Source organism: Chaetodon auriga, chromosome 15 (assembly GCF_051107435.1).
Source record: "Chaetodon auriga isolate fChaAug3 chromosome 15, fChaAug3.hap1, whole genome shotgun sequence".
Taxonomy (NCBI): domain Eukaryota; kingdom Metazoa; phylum Chordata; class Actinopteri; order Chaetodontiformes; family Chaetodontidae; genus Chaetodon; species Chaetodon auriga.
The window spans coordinates 926,085-942,500 of NC_135088.1; the positions used below are offsets into that span (position 1 = coordinate 926,085).

At 42.0% G+C, this 16,416-nt stretch overlaps 1 protein-coding gene across 3 annotated transcripts in view; it reads left to right on the top strand.

Moving 5' to 3' along the window:
* dbn1 (drebrin 1) overlaps positions 1 to 16,416 on the top strand; it is a 103,861-nt gene that overhangs the window by 70,246 nt on the left and 17,199 nt on the right. For all 3 annotated transcript variants that reach the window (XM_076751420.1, XM_076751418.1, XM_076751419.1), the window contains exons 2-4: positions 9,733 to 9,788; positions 12,216 to 12,328; positions 15,653 to 15,727. In XM_076751420.1, the coding sequence (XP_076607535.1) occupies positions 9,733 to 9,788; positions 12,216 to 12,328; positions 15,653 to 15,727 (244 nt within the window). The remainder of the gene's footprint in view (positions 1 to 9,732; positions 9,789 to 12,215; positions 12,329 to 15,652; positions 15,728 to 16,416) is intronic.

Below are 16,416 nucleotides of genomic sequence, written 5' to 3' on the forward strand. Positions count from 1 at the left end.
TCCGTTAGCTTGTAGCATGCTAGCACAGATAAGGCCGGGCATCAATCTTTAGTAGTTTTTGGCACTGAATAAGATGTGTTTGCTGCCACAAGCAGCAGGGCTTTAGATTAAGATGAAGGCTACACAACTGTCTCTGTCTCTGCGTGAGGCCCTGAAGCCTCCAGGCGCTCTCTTTGTGTTCTTGTGTATATACAGGAAGTGTTGAAGAATCTGAAGAATTCTCTGAACAATGAGAGAAAATGTGTTAATCAGTCACCACTCGCACTGCTTCAAACAAGCTAACCTTCGTCACACAGCACTGATGAGTGTGTTACACTGTTGGAGGCTTTCATGCTTTCGTTTGGGCTGAGTAGGAAGGAAGCTGAGACCCTTTGGCTCTGGCTATTTCCTAGAGTCCTCTCTGGCACCTACTGCTTCCAGGAAATAGCCACAGCCATCTACTCTTAGTTAGGAACTCTGTGAGCCCCCTCAGCCTGAAGATAAGACCTGCCCGGCTGCATCTGAAGCAGGTAAAATCAGCAGCGCCATCTGCAGTCTGCGTGTAGCTGTGCACCTGTGTGGTGGAGGCAGTGAAAGGCGACGGTGCATCCTGTCTTTTACTTCAATTTTCAAGCTAGATTTTTAATGTATTGCAGGTTTTGTGATGCTGTAACCAACGTTTGGTGAGATTTGTTTTTGCGAACAGCTTTTCAGCACAGCAGTGTGTGTTTTTGTGTTTTTGTGTTGTGAAATCCGACACCACCGTGTGTCTGTACCCTCCTGCTGCTTGCTGTGTGACGGGGAGTCTGCAGACAGAGATCAGTGCATCAGGTCTGCAGATCCTTCTGAAGCTGTGAGTCCAGCTGGATCATCCCAGCACACACACCCTGCGTGCTGTGTTCACCTGGTGTGTGTGTGTGTGTGTGTGCTCTGCCCTTCACGCCTCCTGCACCCCCCTCCTCTCCTACCCTCGCTATCTTTACATCGTCGCTTCCCTCAGGTCACAAACTGCTGTTGCCGAGATAACGGTGGAGGGGGGACGATGCTGCCCGGTTGCCATGGTGACACTCCCCGCAGGGTGTGCGGGGCGGTTCATCTTGGCTGTTTTTGGGTGGACAGAATAACAGGAACAGCAGAAACGAGACACATCCAAAGCAGCTTTAGGGGTGAAGCGTCTTCCTCCAGAGCAGCTGAAGGCGTCTCTGCAGCTTGTCTCACATGTCCCCGTGGTTTAAAGTCCCGTCTCACCTGTTCAGAGTCTTCTCATCAATCCAGAATACTTTTCTCTTTCTGCTTAGAGATGCTAGTTTTGTGCTCCAGGTTGCTCATATTTTGGCCTCTTAAACGAGACATTTCTGAAGGGAAGTTCTGTTATAAAAGAGACAGATTTTGAGTTTACATTGTCTCGTGTTTGTTGAGACTGTCTCACAGAGGTGTTTATTCAGTCATATAATCAACATGTCGCCATCGTCCCTCCTCCCTGATTCTGTTGTTTAATCTTCTCAAATATGTATTTTTATTTGAAGTTCGGCTCCGGTAGTCGCCTACTGGTCCAGAGAATTTGAGATTTTGAGTGCGAATCAGGTTTCAGCTTCAAATAACTCTGGAGCGTCTTCCTGTTGAGACCCCTGTGGTTGTAATGGACTGGCAGGGATGAAAAGATCTAGTCTGCTTCATGTGTGTGTTTGTGAGCTGCATCACAAGGTGCACCAGTATTACATAGGCTATGTGTGTGTGTGACTACAGAGAAAGGAGAGAGACTGAGGAAAGGAAATGAGAGGAGGAGGAAGAGGAAGAAAATAAATAGCAAGTAAAGTGCTAAGTCCATTTGAAGATACAATAAAAGTCCATTGGTTGAAGTGAGTCATGTTAGCAGAGCTCTGCTAACTGCTGTCAATGAAAATCAATGCTAGCATCACACAGCCACACAGAAACCTGAAGAAAGATAAAAAGATCAGTTTCATGAAAATCACACACACACACACACACACACACACACACACACACACACACACACACTCACACACACACACACACACTCCTATAAGAGCAGATTAGAGAGGAAAGCTGTTGTACCGCCTCCAGTTGAAAGCAGTACAGTGATTCTTCTGCACATCAAAGGCAGCGTGGGCACAGACACACAAACACACACACATGCACACACACACACACACACACACACACACACACACACACACACAAACTGAGCTCATATAGACTATATATAGTGTATTTCCCACAGGTGCTCAGAGGGGTCGAGATGCGGTGACAGTGAAGGCAAACTGCAGCTCCGGTGGGTCGAGGTGGTTACAACGATTATACTTCATACTTTTACTTTAGTACAGTGAACATTTTCACTGCAGCACTTTGCAGCGGGGTATTTTTACACTGTGATATTAGTACTTTTACTTCAATAAAGGATCTGAAGGCTTCCTCTGTATTAATCATCACCTGATTGATTTCCTCCATTGCTACTGATGGATTGGAGTCATTACTCATAACGGCCACTAGAGGGTGTGACACCAGCGCGTAAACATAATGTTTTATCGCACAACCTGTTGTTTTCCTTACGTGCAAAATGAAACTCACAGTATCATTAGCGTGTCACTCAAATGAGGCGGGCAGTCATTAATGACGACGTGGGTTGTGTTCAAATCACTGGTTATTCAGAGTGATGAAGAAAGATGTATTGTCTTCTTGAAAATGCGATGTTCTCTCACACTTGTGTGCATGAACAGATGAAGCAAAAATCACCGCGAGCCAAACTTGTGTGAACGACACTCAGCAGAGGTCGGGGTGATACAGAGAGAGCTTGTTTGATTGTGACCTCCGCTTGTGATTAGTTGATTAATTGAGTCCTCTTGAATCCCTCATTATTCCTCTAATCTTTTATCCTGCTAGCTGTTTGTTCTCCCTCCTCCTCCTCCTCCTCCTCCTCCTCCTCCTCCTACTCATCCTCTCTACTTGTAACCTCCCTGCCTCTTTCCTCTGTCCTCCTCCTCCTCCTCTCCCTCCTTCTCCATCCCTCTGCCTTTGTACCACCTCTTCACTCTCTCTTTCTCAGATCATCTTTTTCTGCCCTTTCTTTGAACTCATTCATGGATTCAGATGTTTTACTTCAGAAAAAGTAGAGATTAAACAATTTAAAAACACTGCAGAATAATGTTTATTCTGTCTTTGTGGTTTTCTTTCTTTTGCTTTTTAACTCTTATGTTAACACTTATTAACTTACTATATGAAGCTTGTGAAGTTCACCACAGGATCAACCACATAATAATCATAATAAAGTGGTTCATTTATCATCTAGAGTTGAATCTAATCTAATCTAATCTAATCTAATCTAATCTAATCTAATGATACGTCATCGTTTATTTGTTGATTATATTTTGCATGCTTTATTTTTCCTCTTTTATTCTTCTTGTTCTTCCTGTCGTTTTTGTCTTCTCTCATCTTTCTTCCTTGTCTACCTCATCTTATGTGCCCAGCTGTGCGCACACGCACACACACACACACACACACACACACACACACACACACACACACACACTGAGCTGTTTCTAGGTCATGAGGACTTTATATGAATAATAAACAGCTGTCTACTTTAAAGGGAATTATTTATAGAGCTTTGAGTGAGCGAGTGAGACCCACACATGCTCTCTCTCTCTCTCTCTCTCTCTCTCTCTCTCTCTCTCTCTCTCTCTCTCTATCACTCAATCTTAAACGCTTCCTCTGTCTTTCTCAGCCCCTTTTCTTCCATCCTTTTTACACCCTGTTGTCTTTATTATCTGTCATCTTTTTAATCCCTGACTTTTGCTCTCTTTGTTTTTGTCATCTATAATCCCCTCCTCAGCTTTTCTTTCTCTGCCTTCAGGAATTTCTGCTGGGTTGCTGTGATGCTGCTACAACTATAACAGTCATGGTAGTAGTAGTAGTAGTAGTAGTAGTAGTACACTGTTAAGATCATTTTTGTCGTGTGATGTTCACAATCACCTCGTAAAATAGACTTACATTCATTTTGCAGAATTTATTAACATGAAGTGTAATTCTGTGTTCTTGTCTGTACTTTTGATCTCAGATTTCGAATATGAGTGAATATAAATTCATCAAACTAACTCCTACAGAACTCCACATCAGCATCCATGAAGAACAAACTTGTTTCAGCAGCCCTCCACACTGATGACTCTGATTTGTTGTTATCAGTTTGGTTAAAGTCAAACCTGCATTCATTGATTTTTCTGGACACTTGGGGGAAACGTTCCCGGCTGTAGACGTGACAGTGACATTATCACCTTGTAAAACTGATAATGTGTATTAACAGTATTAACATTCATGCGATGTTTGTGTCCAATCTCTTTTAGCTCAAGTTAGGTCTCCCCCAACTCCTGAGAACCATGTGTGTCTGTTCAGCAGCTAAGTGCTGTGCTGTGTTGTCGAGCTGGAGGTGTACAGCGTGTTCTTTGTACAGCTGGAGGTTGTAAAATGACATAACAAAGCGCTGTAGGAAACTCTGCAGAGCGGAGATGAACTGCAGTCAGATGCTAATTTTCTGTGGGTTTAACACTCCAAGTTTCACATCACACACAGTAATTTGACCCAATTTTAATCACAAAATGGAAATCGGAGCAGCTTTAATGTTGTACTTCATATACACAGATCTTGTCACAGTTCTATGTAAAATTAATGCTGAATTCTTGAGTCTAAACTCCCATGAGCATTAGTTTGAAGTTGTCACACTGAATGGAGAACAGCTTAATGTTGCTGCCTGTTGTGTGTTATTGCTGCAATGCATTCTGGTCTATTTGCTGCTCCTGTGGGTGGCCAGCTACCTCTCGTATGATTTTATCCCAGCATGATAGTGAAATTTTGTGCGTAGAAAGAAGCCTAATCTGTTTCTTTGAGGAAAGTCAGAGTGAGACTGAAAGAAGGAGGCTGGATAAACGGAGCTGATGGGACAAGAGGAGATTTTTGGTGATGTTAAGAGCCGAGAAATCAGCAGTCTGGCAGAGAGAGGGGGAAGGAAAAAGGTTTTGGAAGCAGAGGGTGACTCGGCAGAAACAGACAGGATGGTGGGAGGGGAGGTGAGGTCAGCAGAAAGTCAGACAGACTAAAGCTTCAGGCTGAAACAGCATGAGGTCATCTGGACTGAGCCTGACTGGTAATACCCGCCACACACACACGAACACTGCACAGAGACGCATGGACGTCCAGCACAGGACGTGCAGCTGTTCTCCAGGAGTGCATCACTTCTTTCACATGCAGTGTGCAATGTTTGCAAACTGTACATTTATTAAAAAGCAGAAAATCTCACTATTCTGTCACCTTAAACCATTTTAAGATCCCAACATTGCTGCAATAATATTTTATTCGAACTTTTAATTTTATGTTAGGGCTTTCATTTAAAGTCTTACACAGCAAAGCTGCATTTGTTCAGGATAAACTAGGAAACCTGGATTTCTTGCTCTAAATTAAATTTGCAGGTAATTAATCAGTTTTGCTCAGAGGTTGAGGATGCTCGTCCCGTCACTGGAGTCCAACAGGGAACCTTTGTCCACCCCCCTTCAACCTGCCTTATTCCCCGAGGATGTGGCCATTGCGGCTCTATGTGTCTTGCTGACTTGGCGCTCACCGCCTCTGTTGTAGAGATTCAGGGGAAGCACGAGCTCGTGCAAAACAAGGTATATCAGGACGAGCTGCGTCAGCCTCCTACAGCTTTCCAAATAAACATGAATCACTTCAAATGCTTGTCTCAGACTCACAGTCCAGCTGAAGGTAAACACAGAAAGTCGTCTCTCGGGTTGGCCATTATGGCTAACTGCATAGCGAGCTACATCCTGGCTGTCCTTGTAGTGCTTTTCCCCAGAATCTCTACAGCAGAGATGATGAATTAACATGATCAATTGAGTCATTCTAGCCCGTCTGCTGTGGGGATGGAGGCGGATGCAGCCACTTGTTGAACCTTATCCACATTTGATCTTTTATCTCTAGTTTATGGAGATGTTGCACTCAACTTTCATTTCTTCTTTTCAATGGTGACATTTTAGCGTACAGAAACAGCTGCAGGCTGGAAAGTTCAGACATTTTCAAGTCGAGAAAAGGTGTTTATAATATACTGTACATTAAAGTTTGGAGACGTTGGCTTTGTCTCAGTGGATGTGGCAGTCTGTGGAACAGGTCCTGTTACGGAGAAATGCTGTCAAAGTCTAGCACTTCAGTTCCTGTCCAGAAACCAACAAATCCTTGTACCTAAATAATAAAATCTGGCTTTTTTCAGTGCATTCTAGAACAGTCCCAGCATTGACAGGACTCCTCCCCGACTTTCTCAGCAGAGGTTATTTTAAGCTGTTTAAACAAATGCCCAAAGCTGAAGTTTATCTGATGAAGACATAGAAACACTTAAATGACTCATGCAGAAACTGCATTGAAACATGCGTGTGATCGCAGGCAGGAGCTCAGAGCTTTTGTGCTGATTGAGAGTCTGGTGAAGAGTTTTATAGTAATAATAATCTTCTATAATCTACAGTGCACTGCTCTCCAGTTTATAATCTCCTGTTTAAACCCTGATAGATTAAAGGGTAATTTCTCTAACCTCAATCCCAGAAGGCATTTAATATGTAGAAAAATCCATTTTGATCACCGTCTCTTCCTGTTGGTTTTCAGTTTTGGAGGCTTCTCCTGATTTGATAGAGAGGGACTCGTCATCAGAGTGAGCAACACAAATATCTTTTATTCATCCAGGAGGAGTTTTAGCTCCCTGCTTCGCATTCGTGCAGGTCCTGTTACAGAAATAATGATCCCACAGCACGTCGACTTTGAAAGAGTACAAATAGTATTTAATAGCTGGAAGCACTGAAATCCTCTTGAACTCCACCTGACCTGTTAGATGGTCCATCATTTGAGCACATGCTGCAGAAGCAATGTTGAGAAGTAACTGAATACATCTACAGCTTCTGTACTTCACTGCAGAGGTACTTGAGAGGTAAAATCTACACTCAATTAAAAGTACAATTACTTCCATTGACTCAAGTGAAAGTGAAAATTACTATTTGAGAAACCAACTCAAGTAAAAGCTAAAAGGACCTGGCTAATGACTCAACATACAAGTTACCTTCCATTTCAGTAGTTTTATTAGTGCAGGCCAAAATAATGAAAAAACAGCGCAGTGGATGAAACGTATGAAATCTATAGCAGTAACGTTTACATTGATGTTGGCATCACATTAACATCAGTTTAAAAGTCCAGCAGACCACAAGCTGCAAGCCAGTGTCATTATCAGAACATCAAAGATTAAAGTTCTGCATGATAAAATGAACATAGCCAACGTTAGCTAGTGCTGTGCTGAGGCGCTTTAAAAATGGACATGTCAGTGTTTTTGGGGAGGCACTCCATCATGTACCCGTGGTCTTTTTTCTAGATTTTGTTTTAAAAAGTGTGTCCAGGGACTTTGCTGCAAGCTGCCTCTTGTTCTGGCTTTTGCTCCGTCATCGTTGCAAAAATAGATTTGAGCAAAGTAAGATATGAAAATATTGTACTCTTTACTCCACTACATTAATCTGACAGCTGCCAGTTCCTGCTTACATGTATGATCCAGTAATGTTATACATACATGTTATACATCACTAATGGGCCATTCCACATAATGAGGTAATGAGGCTTTTGATACTTTAAGTACATTTTGTTTCCAGTACTTCTGTCCCTTTACTTGTAATGGAGTGTTTTTATGGTGCTACTTCTATTTCATGTAAATTACCTAAACACTTCCTGTCAGTTTTGTCTATAAAAAGGTACACAAACATCCTGGATTGTGGTTGATAAGTCATTTTTTGTTTGGGAGAGTTTCTAAGAGAAGGAATAGATAAAAAGAAAATAACGTGATGTTTAGCTTGGTCTAAATACAGCTGACGTTGAAAAAGTCAAGCTTGAAAGTTGAACCAACTTGAACCTGCAGAGTCTGAGATGTCCTAAAAAGACCACCGTACAGAGGATGAACCCTTTCAATTTCAGTTACAACCCTCAGGACAACCTCAACCTTTTCCCCCACTTGTGTTAAAGGTTTTACGGCTCCATTGAGAGCTTGACGATCCGATGATGCGGCTACGGGCTTTGTCGGCTTGTTGCAGTGAATTCATTCTGGCCTGCGGGTTAATGGATTTTCCAGCAGGGTCACAGCAGAAGGTCAAACAGTTTAAATCTGTTGGCTAAACTGTAATCTCTGTCACCTTCATCTGACCTGAGCCCAAAAGTTCAGAGGTGTGTGCGTGTGTCAATACGTGTGGATGTGTTGATTTTACATAATGCAGTGAGGACGCGCTGTATGTGCTGTGACTGTGAGTGTCATTACGTCTGCTGTGCTGGAACAAAGACGATGGAGAGGGCAACAGAGGTGGTAGGAGGAGTGCATGTGTTTGGTCTGCACACATACACAAGTGACAGACCAAAGCTTGAGACCAGAAAGTGAAGACTTTTTGTCTGGTTATCACTCCCTCAAAGGGCTTTTTGAGGGTTTGACTTGCTTATAGTTTTAGAATAAGTCTAAGGCTAAGGAGACGACTACTGTATGTCAATGAAAGTCTTGTTTGTGTAATTCAGGCAGAGACAGAGTTCCCACCGTCATTAATCAAACCAAGTAATCTGCCTTACAGACGCACACTCGGGCAGATAAAGCAGCTCCGGCAGTCATCCTAAAAGCTTTGTGTGGCTTTGTGTCCGGTGACGACGGGAGTCGACTTCGCCGTCATCAGAAAGAATCTGATTTGTTAACTGAGGTTAATGTCCGTTCATGTGTGTTTTCAGCAGAGTCACATGGTCTAAAGCAGCATGGCTGTGTTTTTTGGTAGCTGCAGTGTTTACAGACAACACACTGAAGGAAGATTAGCGTCAAATACTGCTAATGTGTGAGGTGTTGATGTAGATCAGGTGGGGTTTTTAAAGCGGGAAAGCACTTCGAAGCTCTTGTTCTGTAGCGCTGAACACTTGTTTGAGAGGGATCCACTTAAAATTTTTGATAACTTCTGCCTCTCAATGTTCATGTACTACCACTGCTGTCCACGTAGTAGTGGTTAAATGCACTTACTGTGAGTTGATTTGGGCACAAGAGTATGCTTGGTATATGTAATGTGTTGTGAATGCCAAAGTCATGCTAGCATCCCTGTGAGGCTGCACTAAATGCTGTTATCAACATGCTAACATTATCATAATGACAATGCTATCATGCTGATGCTAGCAGTGCTTTGAGCTAAATGCTAATATCAGCACGCTAACATTATCACAATGATAATGCACAGCAGGCTGATGTTTAGCAGGTAGAGTGTTTACCATGTTTGCCATCTTAGTTTAGCATATTAACATACTAACATTTGCTAATTAGCACAAAACCCATAATGGCCATCAGCCCCAGCTGTACTTTGTACTTAGTCCTAATAAATGTTAGCATTAGAGCACTCAAATTGAGAACATTGTAAACACTACATGTGCTAAACATCAGCATGTTAGCACTGTCATTTTCCATTTAGCATGCTGGTGTTAGCCTTGTTACTTGCAACATTTCTAAAATTATTGATTGATTTTTAGAACATCTGCAGATGAATTTTTGAGTAATTGTTTAAAATGCTAATCTGGAATATAAAACAGTTAAATCTAAAGTCTTTGTGACTTACATCCAGACCTCTGCAAACACAAGCCACATGAAACTGTAATGTCCATAAAGATGAAACTTGTTTTTCTGTCTGACTGACACACTCTGTCTCTTTCCTACAGGGCCTTGTACACATATGAGGATGAGAGCAATGATTTGACATTGGCATCATCAGGAGGTGAGTTTATGCTTTTCAGTCCGTCCAAGAATTTAATCTCCCTCAAATGGGATGGCTTGCTGTTATTCTTTTGTCAGGTTTTAATGATGGATGCCGGTTAACATGTTAGCATCGTGTGTTGTAATTTGCCGCTGCAGATCTATTGTAATTCTGATGAGCTCTGCAGGTTCTGTTGTTGCTTTGGGGTGAAAATTATCATCTCCTTTGTCTCCTGATTGTTACTGAGCCATCCGAGAGCTGAATTCATTATTACTGCAGTTAATGACGCACTGCATGATCATTACAGTTTAATTAGACTCCTACGTTCGATACACACACATGCACACATGCAGACGGTCCTTCAGACTAGTAATATCACTCCATTGTGGCATGTGTGAATTAATACATAGGCACACACACACAGTATGTTAGCTAATGGACATAATCCTTATACACTTGAAGGAATGTAGAAATAAAATGTCATCATCTATTTCAAATAAATAAATAGAGGAAATACATTTGAGATCGTAATTTGAGCGGTTGGAGTATGAAACTGTAAGTAAGGTATTTCTAAGGACAGAAAACTCAATGGAGGTATGTGTAGTTGAATATATTCACAATAAAGTTAATGATCTATACACAAAAACTGTGTACTGTAGTTACACTGAGAGGGTGAAAACTCCCAGTTGAACGTAATAGATGTAGTAGTTTTATTTTAATGTCTCCTGGTTTATGTGACCACCATCATTTTGAATTATTTCAGCTTTGTTTCTGGTTCTAAATACTACAACACACGTTATCCTAAAAAAGAAAAGAAAAAAAAGCAGCCAGAGGCACAAATCCAGTTGTTGGAGCTAAAAACTAAACATGTGGCCAGAATCTCAGAGCGAACTGATTCAAACTGTTGTGTCAGCGTTTCAGTCTTAAAGACACGGAACAGAATCTGAAGCCCCATGATTGGATGTTTCTGACAGCAATGCATCTTGGGAGTCGTAGTTGATTTCTCTCATTTGGATGTTTATGTCCACACACTTATACTGTTGATTTTTTATGTAAAAGCAAGATGTTTTCTAACATTATTGTTCATCTTTTGTACTAATGCACTGTGTATGAAAAGCACATGGAAACAGACTCAGTGAATAAATGATGATGTTCACGAAACACGAGGCTTAAACGTCACTGAAAACATCAGATTTGTGTGGAGCAATGAGGACATTCCTCACGTAAATACTTAAAGCTAACAGAAATGTCTGATTTCCGTCATATTTTCCATATTCTCATAACAGTATTGGATGAAAAAGCGCATTAATTCAAATGTGCTTCTGCTGATTTTCTAACTTCAGGCCCCTGAACACCCAAAAACCTCCTCCTCTTTACAACCCACAGTACATCACTCACTAAGCTAGAGCTGCCTTAAGCATTTTAGGTTTGCTGGCTTTTAGCGTGTCCTTCTTGCCATTTTCTGTGAATGTTGCATTGCTGAAGACAGATAAACCACATTTTTAACCACCCAGTCAATGAATCCGCTCAAATGAGCGTGGCTGTTTTTAAAGATGTATGTGGGCTTTTAGCAGAGATTCTCAGACAGGAAGTCAGGCAGCATTGAGAGATGAACTAACACATTGTTGGTTTTGATCTTTTCATGGGATTTGTTGTCAATATTAAAAATCTAGAGTAACGGCAGACTAGACATGTCTTCATGAGCGTGATAGATTTAGTTTAAGAACCGGACACGTCTGGTGATTTCACTGATTTGATGAGAACTTATTCTGTGAGTCTAATGCAATCATCAGCGCAGAAGTCCTGAATATAAACACACTGATCACATGAGAGGAATAAAGTGGAGCTGCTGCCGTGAAGTGTCTGCATCACTAATGCTGGAGAGATGCATGATGAAGAGCCACTTCTGTCAGCAGCGCTCCTTCTTTCCTTCATGTCGTCAGTTTTTCCTGAGAGAGACGTGAATATTTCAGCAGCGACACAGAGGAAACACAGTTTCTTCATCTGTGCTGTAAATCTCAGAGGAATCTGTTTGCCTCCTCAGATCAGAGACCAGTAGACCACAGTCATGTTTGTGTGTTTGTACAAATGAGTGCGTAAACATTTCTGACATCTGACATAATGAAGAAGAGGATCATAATCTGAAGCATAAAACGAGAAGCCTTGAACGCTTCGCTGCTCGTCAGCGTGAAAGAAAAACACAGACAGTGGTGGAAGAAGTGTTCTAATCATTTACTTAAGGAAAGAAGTAATCAACACTATAACGATAAAGAACGTTTGTCCAGTCATGGCGGAGTGCAAATGATCTCTGATAGCTTTCTCTCTTCTTCCATGTGGTGATGAATATTTTAGCAGTTTGTGAATTTGCATTCACAGAGGACAGTCTGACAGAGACCTTAACCTTAACCTCGCTGTAATAGTACTGAGGTCTCTTCTTCTGTGGTGCAGGAGGCGGCCTGGCAGAGATCACGCTGACCTTTGACAACGGCCGGGTGATGTACGGCTTCTGCAGCCTGAAGGAGCCCACCTCCGCTCTGCCACGATACATCCTCATCAACTGGGTGAGTCGTCGGGTGAGGGGCGAGACGGGAGAGGAGGGTGGTGCAGGCTGCCACACACCCCGGGCAGCACACACACACACACACACACACACACACACACACACACACACGCTGACATGTCCTCCAAAGGTTTTACAGGAGAATATCAGAGTCATTAAGGGTCAGCGCACAGTTTTAATTTAGCCGTTTGTTTAACAAGGACACGCCGTGTCACCGACGTGCAGGACCTGGAACCAGGTCCAATCACAGAGCTGCAGCCTCAGCAAGAAAACTAACAGCAGCAGCAGTTCACAGCTGCAGAAGTACAACCAGTGTCCACTTTATTAGGTACACCTGTACAATCTAGTGCAATCCAATGCAACTGCTATTAAATCTATTTCCATCATCCATGTTTATGTTATCAGTGAGGTGACGCACTCAGGTGACGCTTACAAACACCTCCGTGTAACGTCGTCCACTGCGACACCACCTAACTTTGACCTCAGTGATAAAAACATAACTGAACTGAAAACTGAACATTATAAACTTCCTAAAGAGACAATTAATAACACAGCTGTTGCACTGAATTGCATTCCACCTACAGGCAAAGAAGATTATTGCTCCACCGATTTTTGCTCCACCTGCAGACAATGAACAGCATCGTTATTTGTTTTAATAGATGCTGTTTTTATGTTCTACATGAAAAACTTCTCATCTTATCTTATCTTATCTTATCTTATCTTATCTTATCTTATCTTATCTTATCGCGCAGAGTTTTTTTCTGATCATATGAGCTGTTTTTGTAGAGTGACAGGTTGTCTGAGGCTTTATTCCCTGAGGTTTTGTTTGTTTATTTTTTTTCTTTTTGACAGGACATATGATAGAACAAATCACTGATATGAGAACATTTAATTAAAAAACTGAGGTTAAAACTGAACTTTTTATCCATCATGTGGCCTTTTATTATCTCAGAGCTCTGCTGAAAATATTCTTCATCCCAGAAACAGAAAAAAATCTTCTGACGGATGAAAAACAAACTCTGTGATGAGTCATGTGGTCCTCTCTCTGATCCAAATTAAAACAATTCATCCAGTGAAGTGTCCACGTCAGCCCCTCCCTCTCTCTGGAACACAGTTTAACCACAGATTATAAACTACGACCCACTGATCTGTTGTACGTCGCTGTCAGCAGCACGAAAACAAGCTGCAGTGATGAGACACTGACGCATTACGGGATCAAACATGAAACCTGTGAGAACAAAAACAACTGGAAATTAAACCAGTTTTACCAACTTTAAAACTTTCTAGTGACTAATTAGCATTTTATAAACCGACAGAATTGAGAACACACAACCAGCTGGTCCCACAGCAAATTCAGATGCTTTATTTTTGAGTTTTCTCAGCTTCTGCATATTTACAGTGCAGCGTTCAAGACAAGCCGTTTTTAATAAAAGCACTGGTCGCACCCATCATTTTACAGTGAGTGTACATGTAGAAATAGATGGAGGAATATTAGCCATGCTGAAGACAGTTTTAGCAAATCAGATGAAGATATTTTTTAGGAGAAGAGAGCCGCCCCATCAGACACAAACAAACAGCTTGAACAACAAGACAAACACAGTGAATGAACAGCGAGACGCTCTGAGAGCAGCGGCACCGTCTCTGTAGTGTCATACGCTGTGTGCTGGTCTGATCAGGGATGCAGCCTGATGCTGTGATGAGCTGTTGCAGACGGTGAACTTGTGACCTTCAGCTTACCAAACACAGAGAAGTCACCACATAACATGCAACAGAGCCAGAAAATGAGTCCAGCATTGACTTCACGGTGAAAAGGGAATGTAACAGGAAGAAATGAATAATTTGTGATGTTGGAGCTCATTTAATCGCAGCCAGAGTCGCACAGAGTGTGTCGAGAGCATTTAAACACAGTCTGAGTGCACCTGAGAGCGTAAGATGAATGTTTTACTTTCTGAGCTTGACATCAGCAGCGAGTGTGTCTAATGAGGGAGTGCAGAGGGAAGGAGAGACAGGTGAAAAGAGACGGAGAGAGGTAGAGTGAAACAAGCTGCTCTCTGAGAAATGAGGCTTATGTGCTGCTAATTTGTTTTGGCAGTCAGGATTATGTTTTTAAAGAAACACACACCAACACTGCAAAAACTCTCCCAAAAACAAGAAAAAAGGCAATAAAATGGGGGAAATATTATTTAAAACAAGCAAAAACATCTGCGTACGGAGATTTTTAAATCTCAAAGTCTCAAAGACCCACAGTTATCTTCTTATCTGCTGCAGTTATCTTACCAGAGAGATGCTCGCACATGAAATCTGCGTGGTACGATGTCTCGTTTTGGATTTGATTCTCCTTTCTGCAGTGTTTTTGTTACTATGAGCTGAAGGAAACATAAAAAGGGACGTGTCCAAAGCTCCTGTCAGGCTGGTTGTGTTGCTCCGTGTGGGATGATTTTAGCCTTACCTTCCCTGGTCGCTGATTTTAGAATTTGTTTCTAAAAGACTGAAGCAGGACTGTGATCTTTCCCCATCTTTAAGTGCTGTGTGTTGCCTCAACATAAAAACTGTGATCATGCTTCAGTTGCTGCACACTGCAGCATGAAGGGCTACGCTAATTAAATATATCTGTGAACATGTTCCAGATGTGTTCAGTCTGAACATTTTGAACTCATCAGACATGTTCTTTAAAAACATGCTCGCTGTTGCAAATGACTTTTATGCACACTGAATTTCCAGGAGGCAGAGTTGAATGAAAAAAGGACAGAAGGCAATAGAAAGCTCCGGTAATTGCACCGAATGGAGACAGAGAGGGAGAAAGAACGAGACATTTGCTGTTTAAATGAGACCGGGAGCAGAGCCAGAGGAGTCCATGGTGACGTAACACAGCAACAGTGACAGCCAAAAGAGCACCAGACCGGAGCAAACCAGGCCAAAATGGACAAAGTGGCCAAAAATGTTACACAAGTCATCGACCAAACTGTGCCGAAGTGTATGAGAGAGTGTAAAACACAGTTCAAAAACACCCCGGCTCTCTCGTCCTTTCTCTTCTCCGGCCTGTCTGATAGAGGAAGTGCTTCCATTTTGGTATTGAGAGACGATTTTTCATGAATTCAGGCGAGACGGATCCGTCTGTGTCTCTCTAATTGCTGCTTACTGCGTTTGCATTGTGTCGGTTTGAATGAGCTGTGATTGCTGGATCGCATGACACGACTGTTTCAACGACTGAACGTGACCACAGCTGAACAAGAGCCCTGATGAGACCAGGACCGAGGGGGGACTGTCCTCGGCCCTGGTAAACGCCTCAGCTAACTTTGGTTTTGTAACCCCGCCTCTCTCTCAGGTCGGGGAAGACGTGCCGGATGCCAGGAAGTGTGCCTGTGCCAGCCACGTCGCCACCATCGCTGACTTCTTCCAGGTCAGAACCGTCATCTTCCCAAATAAATACTGCAACAACAAGCTCACAAATCATCTTTATGAGGATTCATGTTATCTTACTGCTGTAGCTGTCAGCTGCACACTGACTTTGATGACTTGCCTCTGGAAATATAAAAAATATATAAAGCTGCTGTTTAAACTGCACTTGCAGTCAGTGGTGGACTAATTGACTAATTGATTATCATTTCAGCTGTGCTTGTATAAACTGTTTTATTTATAAGAAAACATATTTTATAAACTGTTTTATTTATGAGAAAACATATTTTATAAACTGTTTTATTTATGAGAAAACATATTTTATAAACTGTTTTATGTGTTTTGTGTGCAAAATCTTAGTAGTTATCTGAACATAGTGAGTGAAAACTGTATTGAAATATTGTGGAGTACAAGTAGAAAGTGATACTCAAGATTGTGCTTAAATGCAGTATTTGAGTAAAAGTACTGAATCCAGCCGTTGTGTCACCACCGCTGGATGTCATCACATCTGAGCTTTAAACCTGCAGCAAGAAACAAAGAGCTTCAAAATCTTCAAATCTTTCATTTTGTGTGACATAACGAAGGCGCGCTGAGGTGAGCATCAGGCTCGTGTCTGATCACGTCTGAGACTGCGGAAGGTCGGAAACTCGTGAAGCGTCTGTTTCATAATCTGCTTCAGTTTGGTGTCACATG